At 59.1% G+C, this 19,341-nt stretch overlaps 1 protein-coding gene across 1 annotated transcript in view; it reads left to right on the forward strand.

The window, feature by feature from the left end:
- Positions 1-19,341, forward strand: part of ADD2 (adducin 2) — a 103,974-nt gene that overhangs the window by 73,853 nt on the left and 10,780 nt on the right. Inside the window, 10 exon segments of the mRNA XM_029066493.2 lie at positions 679-777; positions 4,326-4,431; positions 4,434-4,501; positions 7,346-7,420; positions 7,422-7,568; positions 7,570-7,624; positions 13,860-13,978; positions 15,081-15,170; positions 16,223-16,391; positions 18,874-19,001. Coding sequence (XP_028922326.1) covers positions 679-777; positions 4,326-4,431; positions 4,434-4,501; positions 7,346-7,420; positions 7,422-7,568; positions 7,570-7,624; positions 13,860-13,978; positions 15,081-15,170; positions 16,223-16,391; positions 18,874-19,001 — 1,056 coding nt within the window.

Below are 19,341 nucleotides of genomic sequence, written 5' to 3' on the forward strand. Positions count from 1 at the left end.
GCAGAGCACTGCACTAAGCGATTGGAAAGTACAGTTTGGCAACAGGTAAGAGACAATCCCTACCTGACAACGGGCTCACAGTCTAGAAGTGTCCGTAGCATCTCTCATTTATTTCTTTCCGTTCTTGTCGGTCTCCCCCTCTAGACCGTCAGCTCGCTGTGGGCAGGGAATGCGTCTGGTTACTGTTATGGCATCCTCTCCCAAGCGCTTAGTTCAGTGCTCTGCACCCAGTAAGCGCTCAATTAGTATGGATGAACGAATGAATGATGGACACCGTGAGCCCCACGTGGGACAGGGACCGTGTCCAACCTGATCTGCTTGTATCCAACCCAGCGCTTAGAACAGTGCCTGGCACATAGTAAGTGCCAATAGTGAGCAAAAATGAACGAATGAATCAATCAGGGGTCTTTCTTGAGCAAGTCGGGGCGACGCAGAACGAGGCGGGAGAGGAGGAAAAGTGGGGCTTGGTCTGGGAAGGCCTCTTGGAGGAGGTGGGCCTTCGATGAGGCCTTCAGTGAGGTGGGAGGGGGCGGGCTTGGGTGGGCTAGAGGTGGTCGGGGGTGAGTCTGGGTGGGCCGGAGTCGGGCTGGGGCGGGGTCGGGTGGAAGGGGCGCCAGGCGGGCGCCTTCCGTGTCCACATCCGTGTCCACGTCCGTGTCCGCGCGTGCTGTGTGGCAGATGGTGGTGCTGCGGAACCACGGGATACTGGCGCTGGGGGCCACGGTGGAGGAAGCCTTCTACAACATCTTCCACGCGCAGGCCGCCTGCGAGATCCAGGTCGGCCCGCCTCCCCCGGCCCCCCTCCCGCTGGACGCCCACCCCGCCCCTGCCCTCCCACTACTCCGGCCCTGCCCTTCCCTGTTCGGCCCTTGCCCATCGCACCCTGCCTCTTTCCGCCTTGCCCCTTCCTGCCCTGCTTCTGCCCTTTTCTTGCCCCCCCCGCCCTTTCCCCTGCCCCTCTCTTGCCTTGCTGTTGCCCATCCCACCCTGCCTTTTCCCACCCCATCCTGCCCCTCCCCACCCTGTCTGCCCTGCCCCTTCCTGCCCCCGGCCTTGCCCTTCTTTTGTTCCACCTCTTCCTCCTTGCTCTGCTCTTTCCCACCCCACCCTATCCTGCCCCTTTTCCACCCTGTCTGCCCTGCCCCTTCCTGTCCCCGGCCCTGCCCCTTTTTTACTCCACTCCTGCCTCCTTGCTCTGCTCTTTCCCGTCCCGCCGTGCCCCTTTCTCACCTTTCCTGCCCTGCCGCTTCCTCGCCCCTTCCTCGCCCTGCTGTTGCCCACCCCTCACTGCCCCTTTCCCACCTGCCTGCCTCGCCCCTTCCTTGCCCCGACCCTTGGGCCTGGGCCTTGTGCCCCCGGACCCGGTCCTGCCCTCTGCCAGGTGGGCTGCCGGGGGCACTTGGCCCGGCCGCCGACCCGGCTGATCCGGGAAGCTCGGACAGACCGCTGGTTGTGGAGGGGACGCGGGCACCCGGGGGGGGGGGGGGGCATCGGTGGGCACCGTGGTCCCGGTCGGCCGCTGCTGCCCCCCGGCCCTGACCCTCACCACCCCTGGCATTTGGATTATCCATGACCCTCCTCCCCCATACCCCCCAAAACCCCTCTCTAGAGAAGCAGCGTGGCTTAGCGGCAAGAGCCCGGGCCGGGGAGTCAGAGGACGTGGGTTCTAATCCCGGCTCTGCTACTTGTCAGCTGTGTGACTGGGGGCAAGTCGCTTCACTTCTCTGTGCCTCAGTTCTCTCATCTGTCAAATGGGGATTAACTGTGAGCCCCACGAGGGACAACCTGATGACCCTGTATCTCCCCCAGCGCTTAGAACAGTGCTCTGCACAGAGTAAGCACTTAACAAATACCAACATTATTATTATTATTGTCTGCTGTGTGACCTTGGTCAAGCCACTTCACTTCTCTGGGCCTCGGTGACCTCATCTGTAAAAGGAGGATGACGACCGTGAGCCCCACACGGGACAACCTGATGACCTTGTATCTACCCTAGTGCTTACAACAGTGCACGGCACGTAGTAAACGCTGAACAAATGCCATTATTGTTATTATTATTATTACAGCACCCCCGACCTCCCCTCGAGACGTGTGGGTGCCCCTTGCCTGTGACCCCGTCCACCCCACGCCCCCCGGCCACCCTCCAGCGCTGACCGGAGGGAGCAGGAGCCCCCCGGATTCCAGCTGGTTGGGGCTGAACAGCTGGGCCTTCACCCCCACCCCAGCCCCGGGCCTGGAGACCCCCAGACCCCGGCACGGGACTGGGGGAAGTGACCCAAGCCCCCCAACCCGGGGCTGGAGGAAGGGCCCGGGAGGGGTGGAAAGCGGGTGGGCCGTAAAGGTTTCCAGTGGGGAGTGGCGGGATGAGCCGCGATTTCAGGCCGGAACATCTGTGGTTTATAGACGCCCCCTTTCCCCACTAGGGCGGCCCCCGTCCCCTGCCCCTAGATAATAACAAAATAATAACAATGATGGTATCTGTTAAGCGCTTACTATGCGCCGAGCCCTGTTTTAAGCGCTGAGGTAGATGCAAGGTCTTCTGGGTTGTCCCACGTGGGGCTCCCGGTCTTCATCCCCATTTTCCAGATGAGGTCACTGAGGCCCAGAGGAGTGAAGCGGCTCGCCCAAGGTCACCCAGCAGACAAGCGGCGGAGCCGGGATTAGAACCCACGACCTCTGACTCCCAAGCCCGGGCTCTCGCCACTGAGCCACGCTGCTTCTCGAGAAGCTAGAGCGGCCCCCAGCCCCGAGACGAATATCGGGCTCTTCCTGGAGGCTGGCGGGTTTCCCGGGGTCCCAGCCGGCCCTGGTTCTCCCTGGCACCGTCCCGGGAAGGATGGCCTAAGAGCCCGGGCCTGATGGAGGGGTCGGAAGGACCTGGGTTCTAAATCCCAGCTCTACCCCTTGCTTGCTGCGTAACCTTGAGCAAGTGACTTCACTCGTCTGGCCCTCGGTTTCCTCACCTGAAGAACAGGGATGAAATCCCTGTCCTCCTTCCCCTTTAGATGGGGAGCTCCGCCTCAATGTATCCACCCCAGCGCTTAGCGCAGTGCCTGGTGTGGGAAGCGGCGTGGTCTAGTGAATGGAGCATGGGCCTGGGAGTCAGACGGAGCTGGGTTCTAATCCCGGCCCCACCCCTTGTCTGCTGTGGGATATTGAGCAAGTCACTTCACTTCTCTGGATCTCAGTTCCCTCATCTGTAAAATGGGGATTAAGACTGTGAGCCCCACGTGGGACGACCCGATTACCTTGTATCAACCCCAGCGCTTAGAACAGTGCTTGGCACATAGTAAGCGCTTAACAAATGCCATCATCATTATTATTATTATTACCCCAGTGCTTAGAACAGGGCTTGGCACATAGTAAGCGCTTAACAAATACCATAATGATATTAATAATGATTTCACTTCTCTGGGCCTCGGCTACCTCATCTGGAAAATGGAGATTAAAACCGTGAGCCCCGCGTGGGACGGGGACCGTGTCCAACCCGGTTTACTCGTCTCTATCCCAGTGTTCAGTACAGCGTCTGGCACAAAGTAAGCGCTTAAGAAATAGCACTACTGTTATTATTGTTGTTATTATGTGCGATGACTTCTTTGGGCCTCAGTTCCCTCATCTGTAAAATGGGGATGAAGACCGTGAGCCCCTCGTGGGCCAGGGACTGTGTCCGATCTGATGACCTTGTATCTACCCCAGCGCTTAGTATAGCGCCTGGCCCATAGTAAGCGCTTAACAAATACCACAATTATTATAACTGTATTTTCCCCAGCATTTAGGACAGCGCTTGGCACATAGTAAGCACTTAGTTCTGATGTGTTGTCCTCTCCCGTGCGCTCTGTTCGGTGCTCTGCACCTAGGAAGAAAGCGCTCAAAAAATCTGCCTGTTGGGGATTGATCGCCAACTAGCGCAACGATTCCCTCCTGTTAGGTGGAAGCCCCGTTAGTGACGAGGCAGGAGTAATAATGATAATAATAATAATAATAACGACGATAATAATTGTGGTATTTAAGTGCCCTCTATGTGCCAAGCACTATTCTAAGCACTGGGTTGGATTCAAGTCGGACCCAGTCCCCGTCCCACGTGGGGCTCACGGTCTTCATCCCCACTTTACGGATGAGGTGAACGAGGCCCAGAGAAGGGAAGTGACTCGCTCAAGGTCACACGGCGGACGCGACGGAGCCGAGGTGAGAGCCCACCTCCTCCGAGCTCTTCCAGGCCCGGGCTCTCTCCACCGGGAGCGGGGGCGGGGGCCGGTTAGTGCCGCGGACCCCCGGCCCCGGCCCGCCCCCCGACCCGTGCCTCCCCGGTGTTTCGGCGCCCGCAGGTCGCAGCGCTGCCCAGCGCGGGGGGTGCGGACAACCTGATCGTGCTGGAGCGGGAGCGGTTCCGGCCCCAGCAGGCGGGGGCCGGGCGCTGGGCCGGGACCACCTTCGCCCCATGCAGAAGAGCCGGCTCGGGGAGCACGAGTTCGAGGCCCTCATGAGGATGCTCGACAACCTGGTGAGGGCGGACCGGGGTCGCCGGCCGGGCGCGGGCCTCGAGACGGGCACCCGGCGGGCCCGGCCGCACGGTAGACGGGAAGCCCCTTCGGAGCGGGGACCGTCCCTGCCGACTCTGTTGGACTCCCCCAAGCGCTCAGTACAGTGCGCCGCACGTTGGAGACCGGAAGCTCCTTGGGAGGGCAGGGATCGTGTCCACCAGCTCTATCGGACGCTCCCGAGCACTAGTCCGGTGCTCTGCACGCAGTAGACTGGAAACGTTTTGAGGGCAGGGATGGTAGCTACCAACTCGGTTGGACTCTCCCAAGCGCTCAGTACACTGCGCTGCCCACTGTAGACTACCAGCACTTTGAGGCGGGGATGGTGTCTACCATCTCTATTGGACTCTCCCAAGCGTTCAGTGCAGTGCTCTGCACACAGTACACTGTCAGCTCCTCGAGGACAGGGATTGTGTCTACTCTGTTGTCCTCTCCCAAGTGCTCACTACAGCGCTCTGCACACAGTAGACAGCTCCTTCAAGGCAGGGATCGTGTTCTACCGAGTCTACTGTACTCTCCCAAGTGCTCAGGACAGTGCTCTGCACGCGGGATTCGTGCATTTATTCATTCGGTCATATTTATTGAATGCTTACTACTGCTACTAATAATGTTGGTATTTGTTAAGCGCTTACTATGCGCATAGCACCGTTCTAAGCGCTGGGGTAGATACAGGGTCATCGGGTCGTCCCTCGTGAGGCTCACAGTCTTCATCCCCATTTTACCGACGAGGTCACTGAGGCCCAGAGAAGCGAAGTGACTTGCCCACGGTCACACGGCCGACAGGCGGCAGAGCCGGGGATTCGAACCCATGACCTCTGGCTCCCAAGCCCGGGCTCTCTCCACTGAGCCACGCTGCTTCTCTGTGTGTGCTTCTCTGTGCTTCTTACTGTGTGCGGAGCACCGCACTAAGCATCCGGGAGAGGCTAATACGACCGACGCAATCCCTGCCCGCAAGGAGCTTTCAGTCTGGAGGGGGAGAGTAGATAATGAATTCTTTGAGGGCAGGAATCGTGTCTACCAAGTCTGCTGGACTCTCCCAAGCGCTCAGTCCAGTGCTCTGCACACGGTAGAGTGTAAACTCCTCGAGGACAGGGGTCGTGTCTACTAACTCGGCAGACCCAGGCAGCGCAGCCTAGGGGAAAGAGCTCGGCCCTCGGAGTCAGGAGACCAGGTTCCCCCTCCGCCCTCCGCCCCGTGACCTTGGACAAGTTACCTGGCTTCTCTGGGCCTCGGTCTCCTCATGTGTAAAATGGGGAGACGACAGGCACTCTCATTCATTCGTTCAATAATAGTATTTAGTGAGCGCTTACTATGTGCAGAGCACCGTACTAAGAGCTTGGGATGTACAAATCGGTAACAGATGGAGACCGTCCCTGCCTTCGACGGGCTCACGGTCTCATCGGGGGAGATCAGAAACTCTCCCCACCTCTCGGCCCGGGAGCCCCTCAGCTCCCGCGCTTAGCGCAGAGTGAGCGCTCAGTGAAGAGGAATGACGGACCTCGGTGAAACAAGCCGGAAACCAGCAGGCGGCACCGGGAGAATAAGCGGGTCGGAGGGAGGGAGGCCTCTGGCTACGGCGGCGTCGGCGGCGTCATCGATAGCGTCTGTTGATCACCGACAGTCCCTGCCCTCGAGGAGCCGACGGTCTACCGCGTGCAGAGCACCGAACGAAGTGTTCGGGAAAGTACAAGGCAACCGAGTTGGTAGACGTGATCCGGCCCAAAAGGAGCTTATAATCTAGTGAGGGAGATAGGCAATCAAATAAACTATTATTCATTCAGTGGTATTCATCGAGCGCTTACCGTGTGCAGAGCCTGTACTGAACGCTTAGGAGAGTACAATAGAATGATAAACTGGACACATTCCCTGCCCGCAACAAGCTGACAGTCTAGAGGGGGAGATAGACGTGAATAGAAATAAATAAATGACAGTTTGGGACATAAGTGGTGTGGGGCTGGAAGGGGGGAATGAATGAAGGGAGCCAGTCAGGGCGACGCAGAAGGGAGTGGGAGAAGAAGAAAAGTGGGGCTCAGTCTGGGAAGGCCTCTGGGAGGAGGTGGCCTTCAGTAAGGCTTTGAAGAGGCAGGGGAGAGTCATCGTCTGTGGGGTTTGAGGAGGGAGGGCCTCCCGGGCCAGAGGCGGGACGGGGGCGAGGGGTCGGCGGTGAGATAGAGGAGATCGAGTCGGTGGCAGGGCATAAGGATATGGACGTAAGCCCCGTGGGGATGACGGAGATGGGGGGAAGGGGAGTCCTAAGTGCTTAAGGGGGACAGGTGCTTGTCCTTAGGCGATAGAGAAGGAAGGGAGAATAGGAGTGTGAGGTGAGAGGTTAGTCAGGGAAGGCTTCCTGGAGGAGGTGTGAGTTTTTTAGAAGGGCTCCGAAGATGGGGGAGAGGAGTGGTCTGTCAGCTACGAAAGGGGAGGGAGATCCAGACAGGAGGGAGGATGTGGGCGAGAAGTGGGGAAGATGAAATGGAGGAACGGTGGCATTAGAGGAGCAGAGCAGCGAGGTGAGGTAGCAGGGGCCGGGGACGGACGGCTTTGAAACCGACGGCGAGAGAGAGACGAGCTGAGGAAGATGCCAAGGCGATGGTCCGGCGAGGCGGGAAGGGAAGATGGCGGTGCTCTCTACAGTCGGCCTGGGGGGACGGGGTTGGGCGGGAAGACGAGGGGCCCCGCGTGACGCGGGTAAAGCCACGGCCCCCGGGTTGGAGGCGGAGGGGCCCCGGGCCCGTCGGGCCGGCCGAGCCGAGGGAGATGGTCCCGACCCGGCCTGAGCCCCGGCCCCGACCCGCATCTTCGTCCAGGGCTTCCGGACGGGCTACTCGTACCGGTACCCGTTCGTGCAGGGACAGGCCCGGCCCGGGGCCGACGTGGAGATCCCCGGCGGCCGTCACGGCCTTCCTGTTCGAGGAGGAGGAGGAGGGGGCGTCCGGGGCCGGGGCGGCCCGCTGCTGCCGCCCCACGCCCACAAGCCAGCAGAAGGAGAAGACCCGCTGGCTCAACACCCCCAACACCTACCTGAGGGTCGAACCGCCAGGCCGAGGCCCAGCGCGGCACGGGCAGCCCCCGGGCCCAAAACCGCCGTGAGTCCGCCGCCCGGGCTGGGTGGGGGGAAGGTTGGGGAGGGGACAGGCGTGGGAACTGGGCCCCCCCCACCACACACAGCCGGGACCCCTCCCCTCCTCAACCCCAACACACATCAAAATACTATAATAATAATTATCGTGGCATTTGTTAAGCGCTTAATAATAATGTTAATAATGTTGGTATTTGTTAAGCGCTTACCGTGTGCCGAGCACTGTTCTAAGCGCTGGGGTAGACATAAGGGAATCAGGTTGTCCCACATGGGCTCACAGTCTTAATCCCATTTTACAGATGAGGGAACCGTGGAGTTAAGTGACTCGCCCACAGTCACACAGCCGACAAGTGGCAGAGCTGGGATTCGAACTCATGAGCCCTGACTCCAAAGCCCGTGCCTTTCCACTGAGCCACGCTGCTTCTCTATGTGCCAAGCGCTGTTCTAAACACTGGGTAGATACGAGGTCATCAGATCGTCCCACGTGGGCTCACGTCTTAAAGCCATTTAATAATCTTTAATAATGTTGGTATTTGTTAAGCGCTTACTGTGTGCACGGCACTGTTCTAAGCGCTGGGGGATACAAGGTGATCAGTTGTCCCTCATGGGGCTCACAGTCTTCATCCCCATTTACGGATGAGGGAACCGAGGCCCAGAGAAGTGAAGCGACTTGCCCGAAGTCACGCAGCGACAAGTGCGGAGCCGGATTAGAACCCACCGGCCGCTGACTCCCAAGCCCGGGCATTCTTGCCGCCAGGCCACGCTGCTTCCCTACGGACACATCCAGACACCAGCGGAACGTCGCAGCCCCCAGCACTTATGTCCCAGATCTGTCCTTTATATTTCCATTCACGTCCGTCTCCCCGCCTCTAGACTGTCAGCTCGTCGTGGGCAGGGAAGTGTCTGTTTATTGTTGGATTGACCTCCCCCGAGCCTTAGTCCAGGGCTCTGCCCACGGTAAGCCTCAGTAATACGATTGAACATGAATGACAGAATGAATGAACGAATGAACCAACGCCCGCCCCGCCGCCGACCCCCGGCTCACGTCCTGCCTCTGGCCCGGAAGGCCCTCCCCTCCCCAAATCCGCAGGACGACCACTCTCCCCGCCTTCGAGGCCTTACTGAATGCCCACCTCCTCCCAGACGCCTTCCCAGACTAAGCCCCGCTTTTCCTCATCTCCCGCTCCCTTTGCATCACCCCGACCCCCTCCCTTTGCTTCCCCAGCTCTCCCCGCCCCACACCACTTATGTACATACCTGTCATTTTATTTACCGGTGTTGGTGTCTTTTATCTGTATGTGATGTCCGTCTCTCCCCCTCTAGTCTGCGAGCAACTGCGGGCGGAGATGTCACCGTTTATTGTCGTATTGCCTCCCCAAGCGCTTAGTCCAGTGCTCTGCACACAGTAAACGCTCAATAAATACGATCGAATGAATGAAGGAATGAATGAACCCATCCCTCCCACAAACACACATACAGACGGGACCCCACCCACGCCCCACACACAGACACAGCAAAGATCACACACCCTCCCCCTCACAACAACAAACACACACACGCACACACGTGTGCACACGTGGGACCACCTGCCCACCCCGCCCAATATACAGCATGGCTCAGTGGATAGGGCACCGGCCTGGGAGTCAGAAGGTCTATAGGTTTCTAATCCTGTCTCTACCCCATGTCTGCTGTGTGACCTTGGGCAAGTCACTTCGTTTCTCTGGCGCCTCAGTTCCCTCATCTGTCAAATGGGGTTGAATGCTAGTTGAATGAATGACTAAATATCGATGGCGTTTGCTAACGCTTACTACGTGCAATGCACTGTTCTGAGCGCTGGGGAGGATACGAGGCCATCGGGTTGCCCCACGTGGGGGCTCACAGTCTTAGTCCCCATTTTACAGATGGGGTAACTGAGGCACAGAGAAGTGAAGTGACTGCCCAGGTCTCACAGCAGACGAGGCGGCGGAGCCGGGATTTGAACCCATGACCCCCGACTCTCCAGCCCAGGCTCTTTCCGGTGAGCCACGCTGCTTCTCTTAATGAATACTGTGAGCCCCTGTGGGACAAGACTGTATTCCAACCTGACTTTCATTCATACGTTCAGTCGTGTCATAAGGACTTACTGTGTGCAGAGCACTGTACTAAGCACTCAGGAAAGTACAATCCAGAAATAAAGAGTGACTTGTATCTACCCTAGCGCTTTTAACAGTGCTTGGCCACATTGTAAGCGCTTAACAAGTACCGTAATGACGATTATTATACACACCCCGCACAGGCAGCAGTCACCCACTCACCCACCCAGCCGAGACCACCCCCCCGTCCCTGCCCCCCCCCCAGCTCTTGTCTGAGCTCGGGGTGGGAGAGTCCGGTTGGTGAGAGGTTGGCATCTGGGGGCGAGGAGGGGAGGCAGGCGGCGGGGAGAGTGGGGGTGGATCAAAGCAAATTGCGCCGGCCACAGTCCCTGTCCCACGAGGGGCTCCCGGTCTTCACCCCCGTTTACGGATGAGGAGACCGAGGCCCGGAGAAGTGAAGCGACTCGCCCGAGGTCACACGGCAGAAAAATGGCGGAGCGGCACGAGAGCCCAGATCTTCCGACTCCCAGGCCCGGGCTGTATCCACTTAGGCCACGCTGCTCGCTGCTTATTCATCTCCTCAGTATTATTGAGCACCTACGGCCTGAGAGCACTCTGCTGGACACCTAATAATAATAATGTTGGTATTTGTTAAGCGCTTACTATGTGCCGAGCACTGTTCTAAGGCTGGGTAGACACAGGGGAATCAGGTGTCCCACGTGGGGCTCGCGGTCTTTAATCCCCCATTTTACAGATGAGCAACTGAGGCACAGAGAAGTGAAGCGACTCGCCCACAGTCACCCAGCTGACGAGTGGCAGAGCTGGGATTCGAACCCATGACCTCTGACTCCAAAGCCCTCGCTCTTTCCACTGAGCCACGCTGCTTCTCTATTTACCCCCAGCACCTACTGGGTACCCTCCTGTGGGGCAGGATATTATTTTAGGAACCTGTCGTGTTGCTGGGTGATGCACTGGACTCTTTCTGAGTACAGACACTGTTTTGGGCTCCTCCTTCCCGCAGAGGCCGAGGCGGACTAGCCGCCTACCGAGTGGGGAGCACTAGGTTGCTTAGAACGGTGCTTGGCACATAGTAGGCGCTTAAATACGTAATCGTCATTGCTTGGTAATGATAATAATAATGTTTGGTATTTGTGAAGCGCTTACTATGTGCCGAGCACTGTTCTAAGCGCTGGGGTAGACACAGGGAATCAGGTCGTCCACGTTGGGGGCTTCACAGTCTTTAATCCCCATTTACAGAGGAGGTAACTGAGGCACCGAGACAGTGAAGTGACTTGCCAAAGTCACACAGTGCCAAGTGGTAGAGCCGGGGTTCGAACCCATGACCTCTGACTCCACAGCCCGTGCTCTTTCCAGTGAAGCACGCTGCTTCTCTAACAATAAAAGTGAAAGAAGCAATAGCAGCCTTTGAGAAACTTAGACTCTCCCAGGGGAGACAGGCCAGACGTGACCTGTGCATCCGCGTGAAACCTTTGGAAATTTCACAGGCTCCACGTTATAATAAGCATTACTATGTGCCGAGCACGTTCTAAGCGCCGGGGGAGATACAAGTGATCAGATTGTCCCGCGTGGGCTCCCGGTCTTCATCCCCTTTTGACAGATGAGGTCACTGAGGCCCAGAGAAGTGAAATGGCTTGCCCAAGGTCTCACAGCAGACCAGAGCAGAGCAGGATTATAATAACGATGTTGATATTTGTTAAGCGCTTACCGTGTGCCAAGCACTGTTCTGAGCGCTGGGGGAGATACAAGGGAGATAATCGGGGATAATCCCCCGATAGACTGTAAGCCCGTCAAACGGCAGGGACCGTCTCTATCTGTTGCCGACTTGTTCATCCAAGCGCTTAGTACAGTGCTCTGCACATAGTAGCGCTCAATAAATACTATTGAATGAATGAATGAATGAAAGTGATCAGTTGCCCACCCCGTGGGCTCCTGTCTTCATCCCCATTTGACAGATGAGATGACTGAGGCCCAGAGAAGGGAAGTGGCCTGCCCGAGGTCACACAGCGGACGGGGGGGCGGAACCGGGATTTGAACCCACGTCCTCTGACTCCCAGGCCCGGGCTCTTTCCACCGAGCCGCGCGTTTTGTTTGAGCGGGTACTTAGAGACGAATCCGTTACTACGAGCGCCTCTTCTGGCCCGGATAGGCCGCGGTGGCGGGACGGACGGAGATTCCCCGGTCGGTCAAGCCCGCTCAACTCTGAGCAATCCAGAGCTTCTTTATATTCAGTACGGCATCTAATTTAATGAGAGAATAACGCGGGATAAATCCATCGGAACGAAGCATCCCGGCCCGCCACTTGTCAGCTGGTGACGGGCAATCACTTCACTTCTCTGGGCCTCAGTACCCATCTGTCAAATGGGGACGAAGCCGTGAGCCTCACGGGGACACCTGATGACCTGTATCTCCCCCAGCGCTTAAGAACGGTGCTCTGCACCTAGTAAGCGCCTAACAAGTACCAATAAGTAACTCCTTGGGATGGCGTTCTCCATCCGGTCTCCGCCTTTCAAGGTGATTCAATCCCGCCGGATTTCGTCAGCGGTCCTGCTTCGATCGAAGGGGTCGCTTCGTCTTCTTCTCGGCTACTCCTTTCGGAAGACCAGAGAACAAAAGAAGCAGCGCGGCCTAGTGGTAGAGCCGGGCCTGGGAGTCAAAGTCACGGGTTAATCCCGCCTCCGCCCTGTCGCTCCCTGACCTTGGGCGAGTCCCCTCCACTTCTCTGTGCCTCTGATCTCTCTGTCAAATGGGGATTAAGGCCTGAGCCCCACGTGGGACAACCTGATCCCCTTGTCTCTCCCCAGTGCTTAGAACAGTGCTCGCACACAGTAGCGCTCAACAAATACGTCGTATTATTCATTATATATCCTGGCTCTTTCCGCTCGTTCGGCTGTGTCACTTTGGGCGAGTCACTCACTTCTCTGCGCTGACCTCGTCTGGAAATGGGATCGAGACCGTGAGCCCCACGTGGGACTGGGTCAACCCGACTTGCTCCTGTCTACCCCGGCGCTTAGTACAGTGCCGCTGTAGCAGCGTGCTCAGTGAAGGAGCCCGGGCTTGGGAGTCAGAGTCAAGGGTTCGAATCCCGGCTTGCCACTCGCAGCTGTGACTGGCAAGTCATTACCTTCTCTGGCCTCATTCCCTCATCTAAAATGGGGACGAAGACCGTGAGCCTCACGTGGACAACCCGATCACCCTGTATTCCCCCGGCGCTAGACGGTGCTCTGCACATAGTAAGCGCGTAAACAAATACCAACATTATCATTATTAGAGTGAGGGCTTAACAGCTGTGCCGTCGTTATTAATATTATGTGCTGTGAAGTGATTGCCTTGTAACGGAGGTGATGAAGCAGCCTAGAGCAGAGATGGCTGGGAGCGAAGTGGGGGGATCTTCAAGTGGCAGGCAAGACTGGCAGAGAGGAGACACGAGAAGCAAGTGGCCTATGGGTAGAGCCCAGGCCCGGAGTCAGAAGGACCTAGATTCGCACCCCGGCTCTGCCGCTCGTCTGCTGTGTACCTTAGGCAAGTCGCTTCCCTTCTCTGGACCTCAGTTCCTCATCTGGAAGGTGGGGATTAAGACGTGCGTCCCCGTTAATAGAGCAGCGTGGTTTAGTGGCAAGAGCCCGGGTGGGAGTCAGACGTCATGCTTCTAATCCTGATCCTGCCACTTGTCAGCTGTCTGACTTTGGGCAGGTCACTTAATTCTCTGGATCTCAGTTCCCTCATCTGTAAAATGGGGATGAAGTCTGCGAGCCCTGTGTGGGACCCCTAATTACCTTGTACCACCCAGCACATAGTAAGCGCTAACAAATGCCGTTATTGTTATTATTATGTGGACGGGACTGTATCCTAACCCGACTGGCTTTGTATCTAGCCCAGCACTCAGTACAGTGTGTGGCACATAGTAAGGCTTAAGAAATACATTTAAAAACATGGAGATTTCAGGTGGCAAGGTCAGGGGGAGCGGAGACCTTTGGGGAAGCCGATGGGCAGACAGGGCGGAGGAGCGGAGGTTTCGGGCGATGAGGTCAAGGGGCAGGCGAGGCCGGAGGAGCGGAGCCTCCAGAGTGCGGCCGTTTACCCGGCTCTCCCCCGTCCCCCCGCCCCGCTCTCTCACCGGCCGTGGACCCGGCCCCCGGACGCGTCGGCCAGTGGTTGAAGCCGAGGAGGCGGACCGAGCCGGCAGCGGGACGCCCATCCGCATCGAAAACCCCAACCAATTTGTGCCTCTTTACACGGACCCGCAGGAAGTCCTCGAAATGCGGAACAAGGTAGCGCGGACCGGGGCCGGCCAAGGGCCGGGGGCGGACGCGGCCGGGGGTTTCACTGGAGCCGGGTCGGCGGGTTTCACTGGCCGCGGGGCTGTGGGGCTCATCCCGGGCGGGGTCATTCAGACGCGTTTATTGAGTGCTTACTGTGTGCAGAGCACTGTAGCGAGCGCTTGGGAGAGGACAGTAGGACAGCAAACAGGCACGTTCCCTTCCCGTAACGAGCTCGCGGCCTAGGGTCAGTCAGTCAGTCGTATTTATGGTGCGCTTACTGCGTGCGGAGCACTGTACTAAGCACCTGGGAGAACGGTAAACGGACGCATTTCCTGCCCGCGGTGATCTGACAGTCTAGAGTCAGTCAGTCAATTGTATTTATTGAGCGCTTACTGTGTGCGGAGCGCTGTAGTAAGCACTCGAGAGGGGACAGCGCACCACTATAAGAACATTCCCTGCCCATAACGACCTTGCAGTCTAGAGTCAGTCAGTCAAATCAGTTGTATTTATTGAACGCTTACTGTGTGCAGAGCACTGGACTGAGCGCTCGGGGGAGGACAGTAGGACAGTAAAAAGGCACAGTCCCCGTCCCCGACGAGCTGACGGTCTAGAAACGGCGAGCTTCCGGTGGGCTCCCCGGATGCGGAGCTCGATGGATGTGGGGCTCGGCGGAATCTAGACCCTGAGCCCGTCGCGGGCAGGGATTGTCTCCCTTCATTGCTGCGTTGGGCTTTCCAAGCGCTTGGTAGGGTGCTCTGCACAAAGGAAGCGCTCAGTAAATAAGATGGAACGAATGGATGGGGCTCAGCGGATAGTGGGGTTCACTGGCTGAGAGGTTCGCCGGATGTGGGGCTCGCCGGAGGTCGGGCTGCGGGGCTCATCCCATTCCGGTGCGCTGGGTCCGGTTTCATTCGATCGTATTTACCGAGCCCTTGGGAGAGGACGGCGAAACCGACTACGTTCCCTGCCTGCGGCGAGCTGACAGGCTAGAGACGAGCTCGGGGCGGGGGTGGGGGGGGCTCAAAGGGACGTGGGGCCGCCCGGCTGTGGGGCTGCGGGGGCTGCGGCGGTGCCCCCAGCCCCGCTCACGCCGCCCCTCTCTCCCACGCAGATCCGGGAGCAGAACCGGCAGGAGGTGAAGTCGGCCGGGCCTCAGTCCCAGCTCCTGGCCAGCGTCATCTCCGACGACAGCCGGAGCCCGGTAGGACCCCCGACCGCGGACGGACGGACGGACGGACGAGCCCGGGGGGACCCCCAGGGGGCCGGCCGGTCACCCCCGCTCGCCCAGGGCTCCTCCCGCGCTTGGCACGGGGCCGGTTTGGGCCTCGAGCCGAGGAGTCGCCTACCTGACCCCTGACCCCCGACCCCGACCCCCGACCCCCCTCACCCCACGCAGCTCGGGGCCGCAGGGAGGAACCGGGGTGGGGTGGAAGTGGGGATCCAGAGAGTGGACCTCTTTGAGGGCGGGGCGACCCTATTGGACTCTGTCAAGCGCTCAGCACAGTGCTCTGCGCGCCTTCCGTCTCCCCCCAGCCCAGTCCAGCCGCGGTGGCCCCTAACCCTAGCCCGCCCCCCGCCCCTTCCTCAACCGCCCCCTTACCCTGTGCTGACCGCTCCCCCCGCCCTGCCCCCGACCTCGCCCAGCCCTCGCCCTCCTCCCCTGTCCGCGTCGAGCACCTACTGTGTGCAGAGCACTGGACCGAGCACTCGGGGGAGTGCGATAGAGTCGGTAGACGCGAGGAGCTGCAGGCTCCTGGGTGCCGAGCGCCGTGCTGAGCGCTTGGAAGAAGACAGTGGAGTTAGCAGACACGATCCCCGTCTTCAAGGAGCTGACAGTCTCCTGTGTGCAGAGCACGGTGCCGAGCACTTGGGAGTCCAGTCGAGTAAGTAGACACGACCCCTTCCCCGAAGGAGCTGACCGTCTGCCGCGTGCAGGGCACCGGGCTGAGCGCTTGGGAGAGCCAAAATCCCCGCTCTCAAGGAGATGACAGGCTGCTTCAGGCAGAGCACCGTGCTGAACGCTCGGGAGTGCCGAGAGTGAGACAGAATCCCGAGCCCAAGGAGCTGGCCGTCTGCCGCGTGCAGAGCCCTGCGCTGAGCGCTTGGAAGAGTCCGACGGAGGCCCGATCCCTGCCCTCGAGGAGCTCCCCAGGCTCCGCGGGCGGAGAGCGCCGTCCCGAGCTCCCGAGCGCGGGGCGGGTCCGGCGACCTCGGGACCGGGGCCCTGACCCGCCGTCGGCCGTTACCTTCCAGTCGGTGGAAGGCCAGCTGGCCTCCCGGGGCCAGGCCGACAGCGGAGAGGCCCACCCGGAGGAGGCGGAGGCGGAGGCGGAGCCCCCCAACCCCTTCAGCCAGCTGACGGACCAGGAGCTGGAGGACTATCGGCGGGAGGTGGAGAGCAAGAAGCTGGACAGGGGTCAGGGTAGGCGCCTCGGCCCCCCGCCGTCCCCCGCTCCGGCCCCCCGCCTCTGGACCGGCCCATCCCACCCCGTCCCGTCCAGCGACCCCCCCCGCCCCTCCTCGAAGGGCTCCTCTGCCTCCCCCTCGGCCTCCCCCGGAGCAGCGCGGCGTAGCGGCTGGAGCCCGGGCCTGGGAGTCAGAGGGTCGCGGGTTCTAATCCCGCCTCCGCCTCTGATGTGCCGGGCGACCTGGGGCCAGTCGCTTCACTTCTCCGAAGTGAGCTCCTCTGGAAAATGGGGATGGAGGCGGGGAGCCCCTCGGGGGACAGGGAGGGGGTCCAACCCGATCTGCCCGTCTCCACCCTGGCGCGTAGTACGGTGCCTGGCGTAGAGTAAGCGCTTGACGAATACCACGGTTTTTGATGCGATGGTCATCCCCCACTCCCCAGGGGCCTACCTCTCTGGTCCTCCGCACCTGACTCGGGGCCGTATTCGCCCCCCGTCCCTCCACACCCCACTTCCCAAAGTAGAGAAGCAGTGTGGCCTAGTGGATGGAGGCCGGACCCGGGGGTCAGACGGTAATAATAATGACAGTGTTGGAATTCGTTAAGCGCTTACCGTGTGCAGAGCACCGTTCTAAGCGCTGGGGTGGATCCGGGGTCATCGGCTTGTCCCACGTGAGGCTCACGGTCTTCATCCCCATTTTCCAGATGAGGTCACCGAGGCACAGAGAAGTGAAGCGACTCGCCCACAGTCACCCAGCTGACAAGTGGCGGAGCCGGGAGTCGAACCCATGACCCCTGACTCCCAAGCCCGGGCTCTTTCCACTGAGCCACGCCGAAGGTCCTTGGGTTCTAGTCCGCCTCCGCCACTTGCCTGCCGTGTGACCTTGGCCAGTCGCTTCACTTCTCTGGGCCTCAGTGACCTCATCTGCAAAATAGGGATGAAGCCTGGGAGACCCATGTGGGGCGGGGACTCTGTCCAAACTGAGGAGCTCGCATCTACCCCAGGGCTTAGAACAGTGCCTAGCACATAGTAAGCACTTAAGTGCCACAGTTATCGTTATCATTATTAATTATTATCCTGGGTCCTTCCCCTCTTCTGCCCAGGCTGAACCCACCCAAGGGGTAAGTGGGGTCGGGGGGGGGGACAGGGGAAGAGGCCGGTGCGGAGGGGCGGGAGATGCGTGCATGACTGGATGAAGCGCTTAGTACAGCTCAGTAAATCGATGGAATCGAATGAATGAGTCGGGGGTGCCGATGGGCAGGAGCGGGCGGAGATGAGGGGTCGTTCGTTCATTCAATCGCATTTATTGAGCGCTTACTTTGTGCGGTGCACTGGACTAAAGGCTTGGGAGAGTCCGATCCAACAATCAGCAGACCCATTCCCTGCCTACAACGAGCTGACAGTCCAGAGTCTCTCAGTTAGCCCTATTTATTGAGTGCCTACTGTGCTCTAGACTGTGAGCTTGTGGTGGGCAGGAATGTGTCTGTCGTTATATCATACTCTCCCAAGCGCTTAGTACGGTGCTTTGCACACAGTAAATGCTCGGGAAATGCGATTGAATGAACGAATGAGTATCGCGTGCCGAACACCGTACTAAGCGCCCGGGAGAGGACGGTACAACAACAGAGAGTCACATCCCCTGCCCGCGACGAGCTTACAGTCTAGAGTCAGTCGGTCGTACTTAGTGAGCACTTATCATGTGCGGAGCACCGTACTAAGCAGCGTGGCTCAGTGGAAAGAGCCCGGGCTTGGGAGTCAGAGGTCATGGGTTCAAATCCCGGCTCAGCCACCTGTCAGCTCTGTGACTTTGGGCAAGTCGAGCGTGGCTCAGTGGAAAGAGCACGGGCTTTGGAGTCAGAGATCGTGCGTTCGGATCCCTGCTCCGCCACTTGTCAGCTGTGTGACTTCGGGCAAGCCACTTCACTTCTCTGTGCCTCAGTTCCCTCATCTGTAAAATGGGGATGAAGACTGTGAGCCCACGTGGGACAACCTGATTCCCCTGTGTCTACCCCAGCGCTTAGAACGGTGCTCTGCACATAGTAGGCGCTTAACAAATACCAACATCAGTATTGTTATTATTATTCTCTGGGCCTCAGCTACCCCATCTGTAATATGGGGATTAAGACTGTGAGCCCCACGTGGGACGACCTGATCACCTTGTATCCTCCCCAGCGCTTAGAAAAGTGCTTGGCACACAGTAAGTGCTTTAACAAATGCCATCATCATTATTATTACTATTAAGCGCTTGGGAGAGGACAATACAGTGAACGGTCACATGCCCTGCCCACAGTGACCTTAGAGCCTGGAGTCAGTCAGTGGTATTTTTCAGCACTTTCTGTGTGCGGAGCATTGTACTAAGCGCTGAGGAGAGTCCAGTCAAACAACAGGCCCGTTCCCTGCCCACAGCGAGCTGACAGTGTAAAGGACTGATCCCAGGTCCTCTTCCCCCGACCCTGCCAGCTCTTGACCGTCCCGCCGGGCTTGTTTCCCCGTTCCAAGGTGAGAAGGAAGCGCCAGCGGAGGAACCTCCCCGGCGGAAAAGTCCGGCTCGGCTTCCCCGGCCCAGAGTCCCTCCCCGGCACCGGACGTCCGGAGCCCCTCGGAGTCCCCATCCAAGATGGCTGACGGTGAGTGCCCCGAGAAGTTGCGCGCGGCCCCTCCGGGAAGACCCCGCCTTCACGGTCTGCCACCTTCCCGGCGATTCAATCCGGCGGTGGTATTTATTGAGCGCGTACTGTGTGCCGAGCGCCGTACCGGGCGCGTTGGGGGAGGACGACGTAGTAGATACAGTCCCTGCCCTCGAGGGGCTGACAGTCGACCGTGTGCAGAGAGCTGGACTGAGCACTCGGGAGAGCGCGGTAGAGTTAGGAGACGTGATCCCCGCCCTCGAAGAGCTTCCAGTCTGCTGTGTGCAGAGCACTGTTCTGAGCACTCGGGAGAGGACGACGGAGTTAGCCGATACGCTCC

This window comes from Ornithorhynchus anatinus, chromosome 5 (assembly GCF_004115215.2).
Source record: "Ornithorhynchus anatinus isolate Pmale09 chromosome 5, mOrnAna1.pri.v4, whole genome shotgun sequence".
Taxonomy (NCBI): Eukaryota; Metazoa; Chordata; class Mammalia; order Monotremata; family Ornithorhynchidae; genus Ornithorhynchus; species Ornithorhynchus anatinus.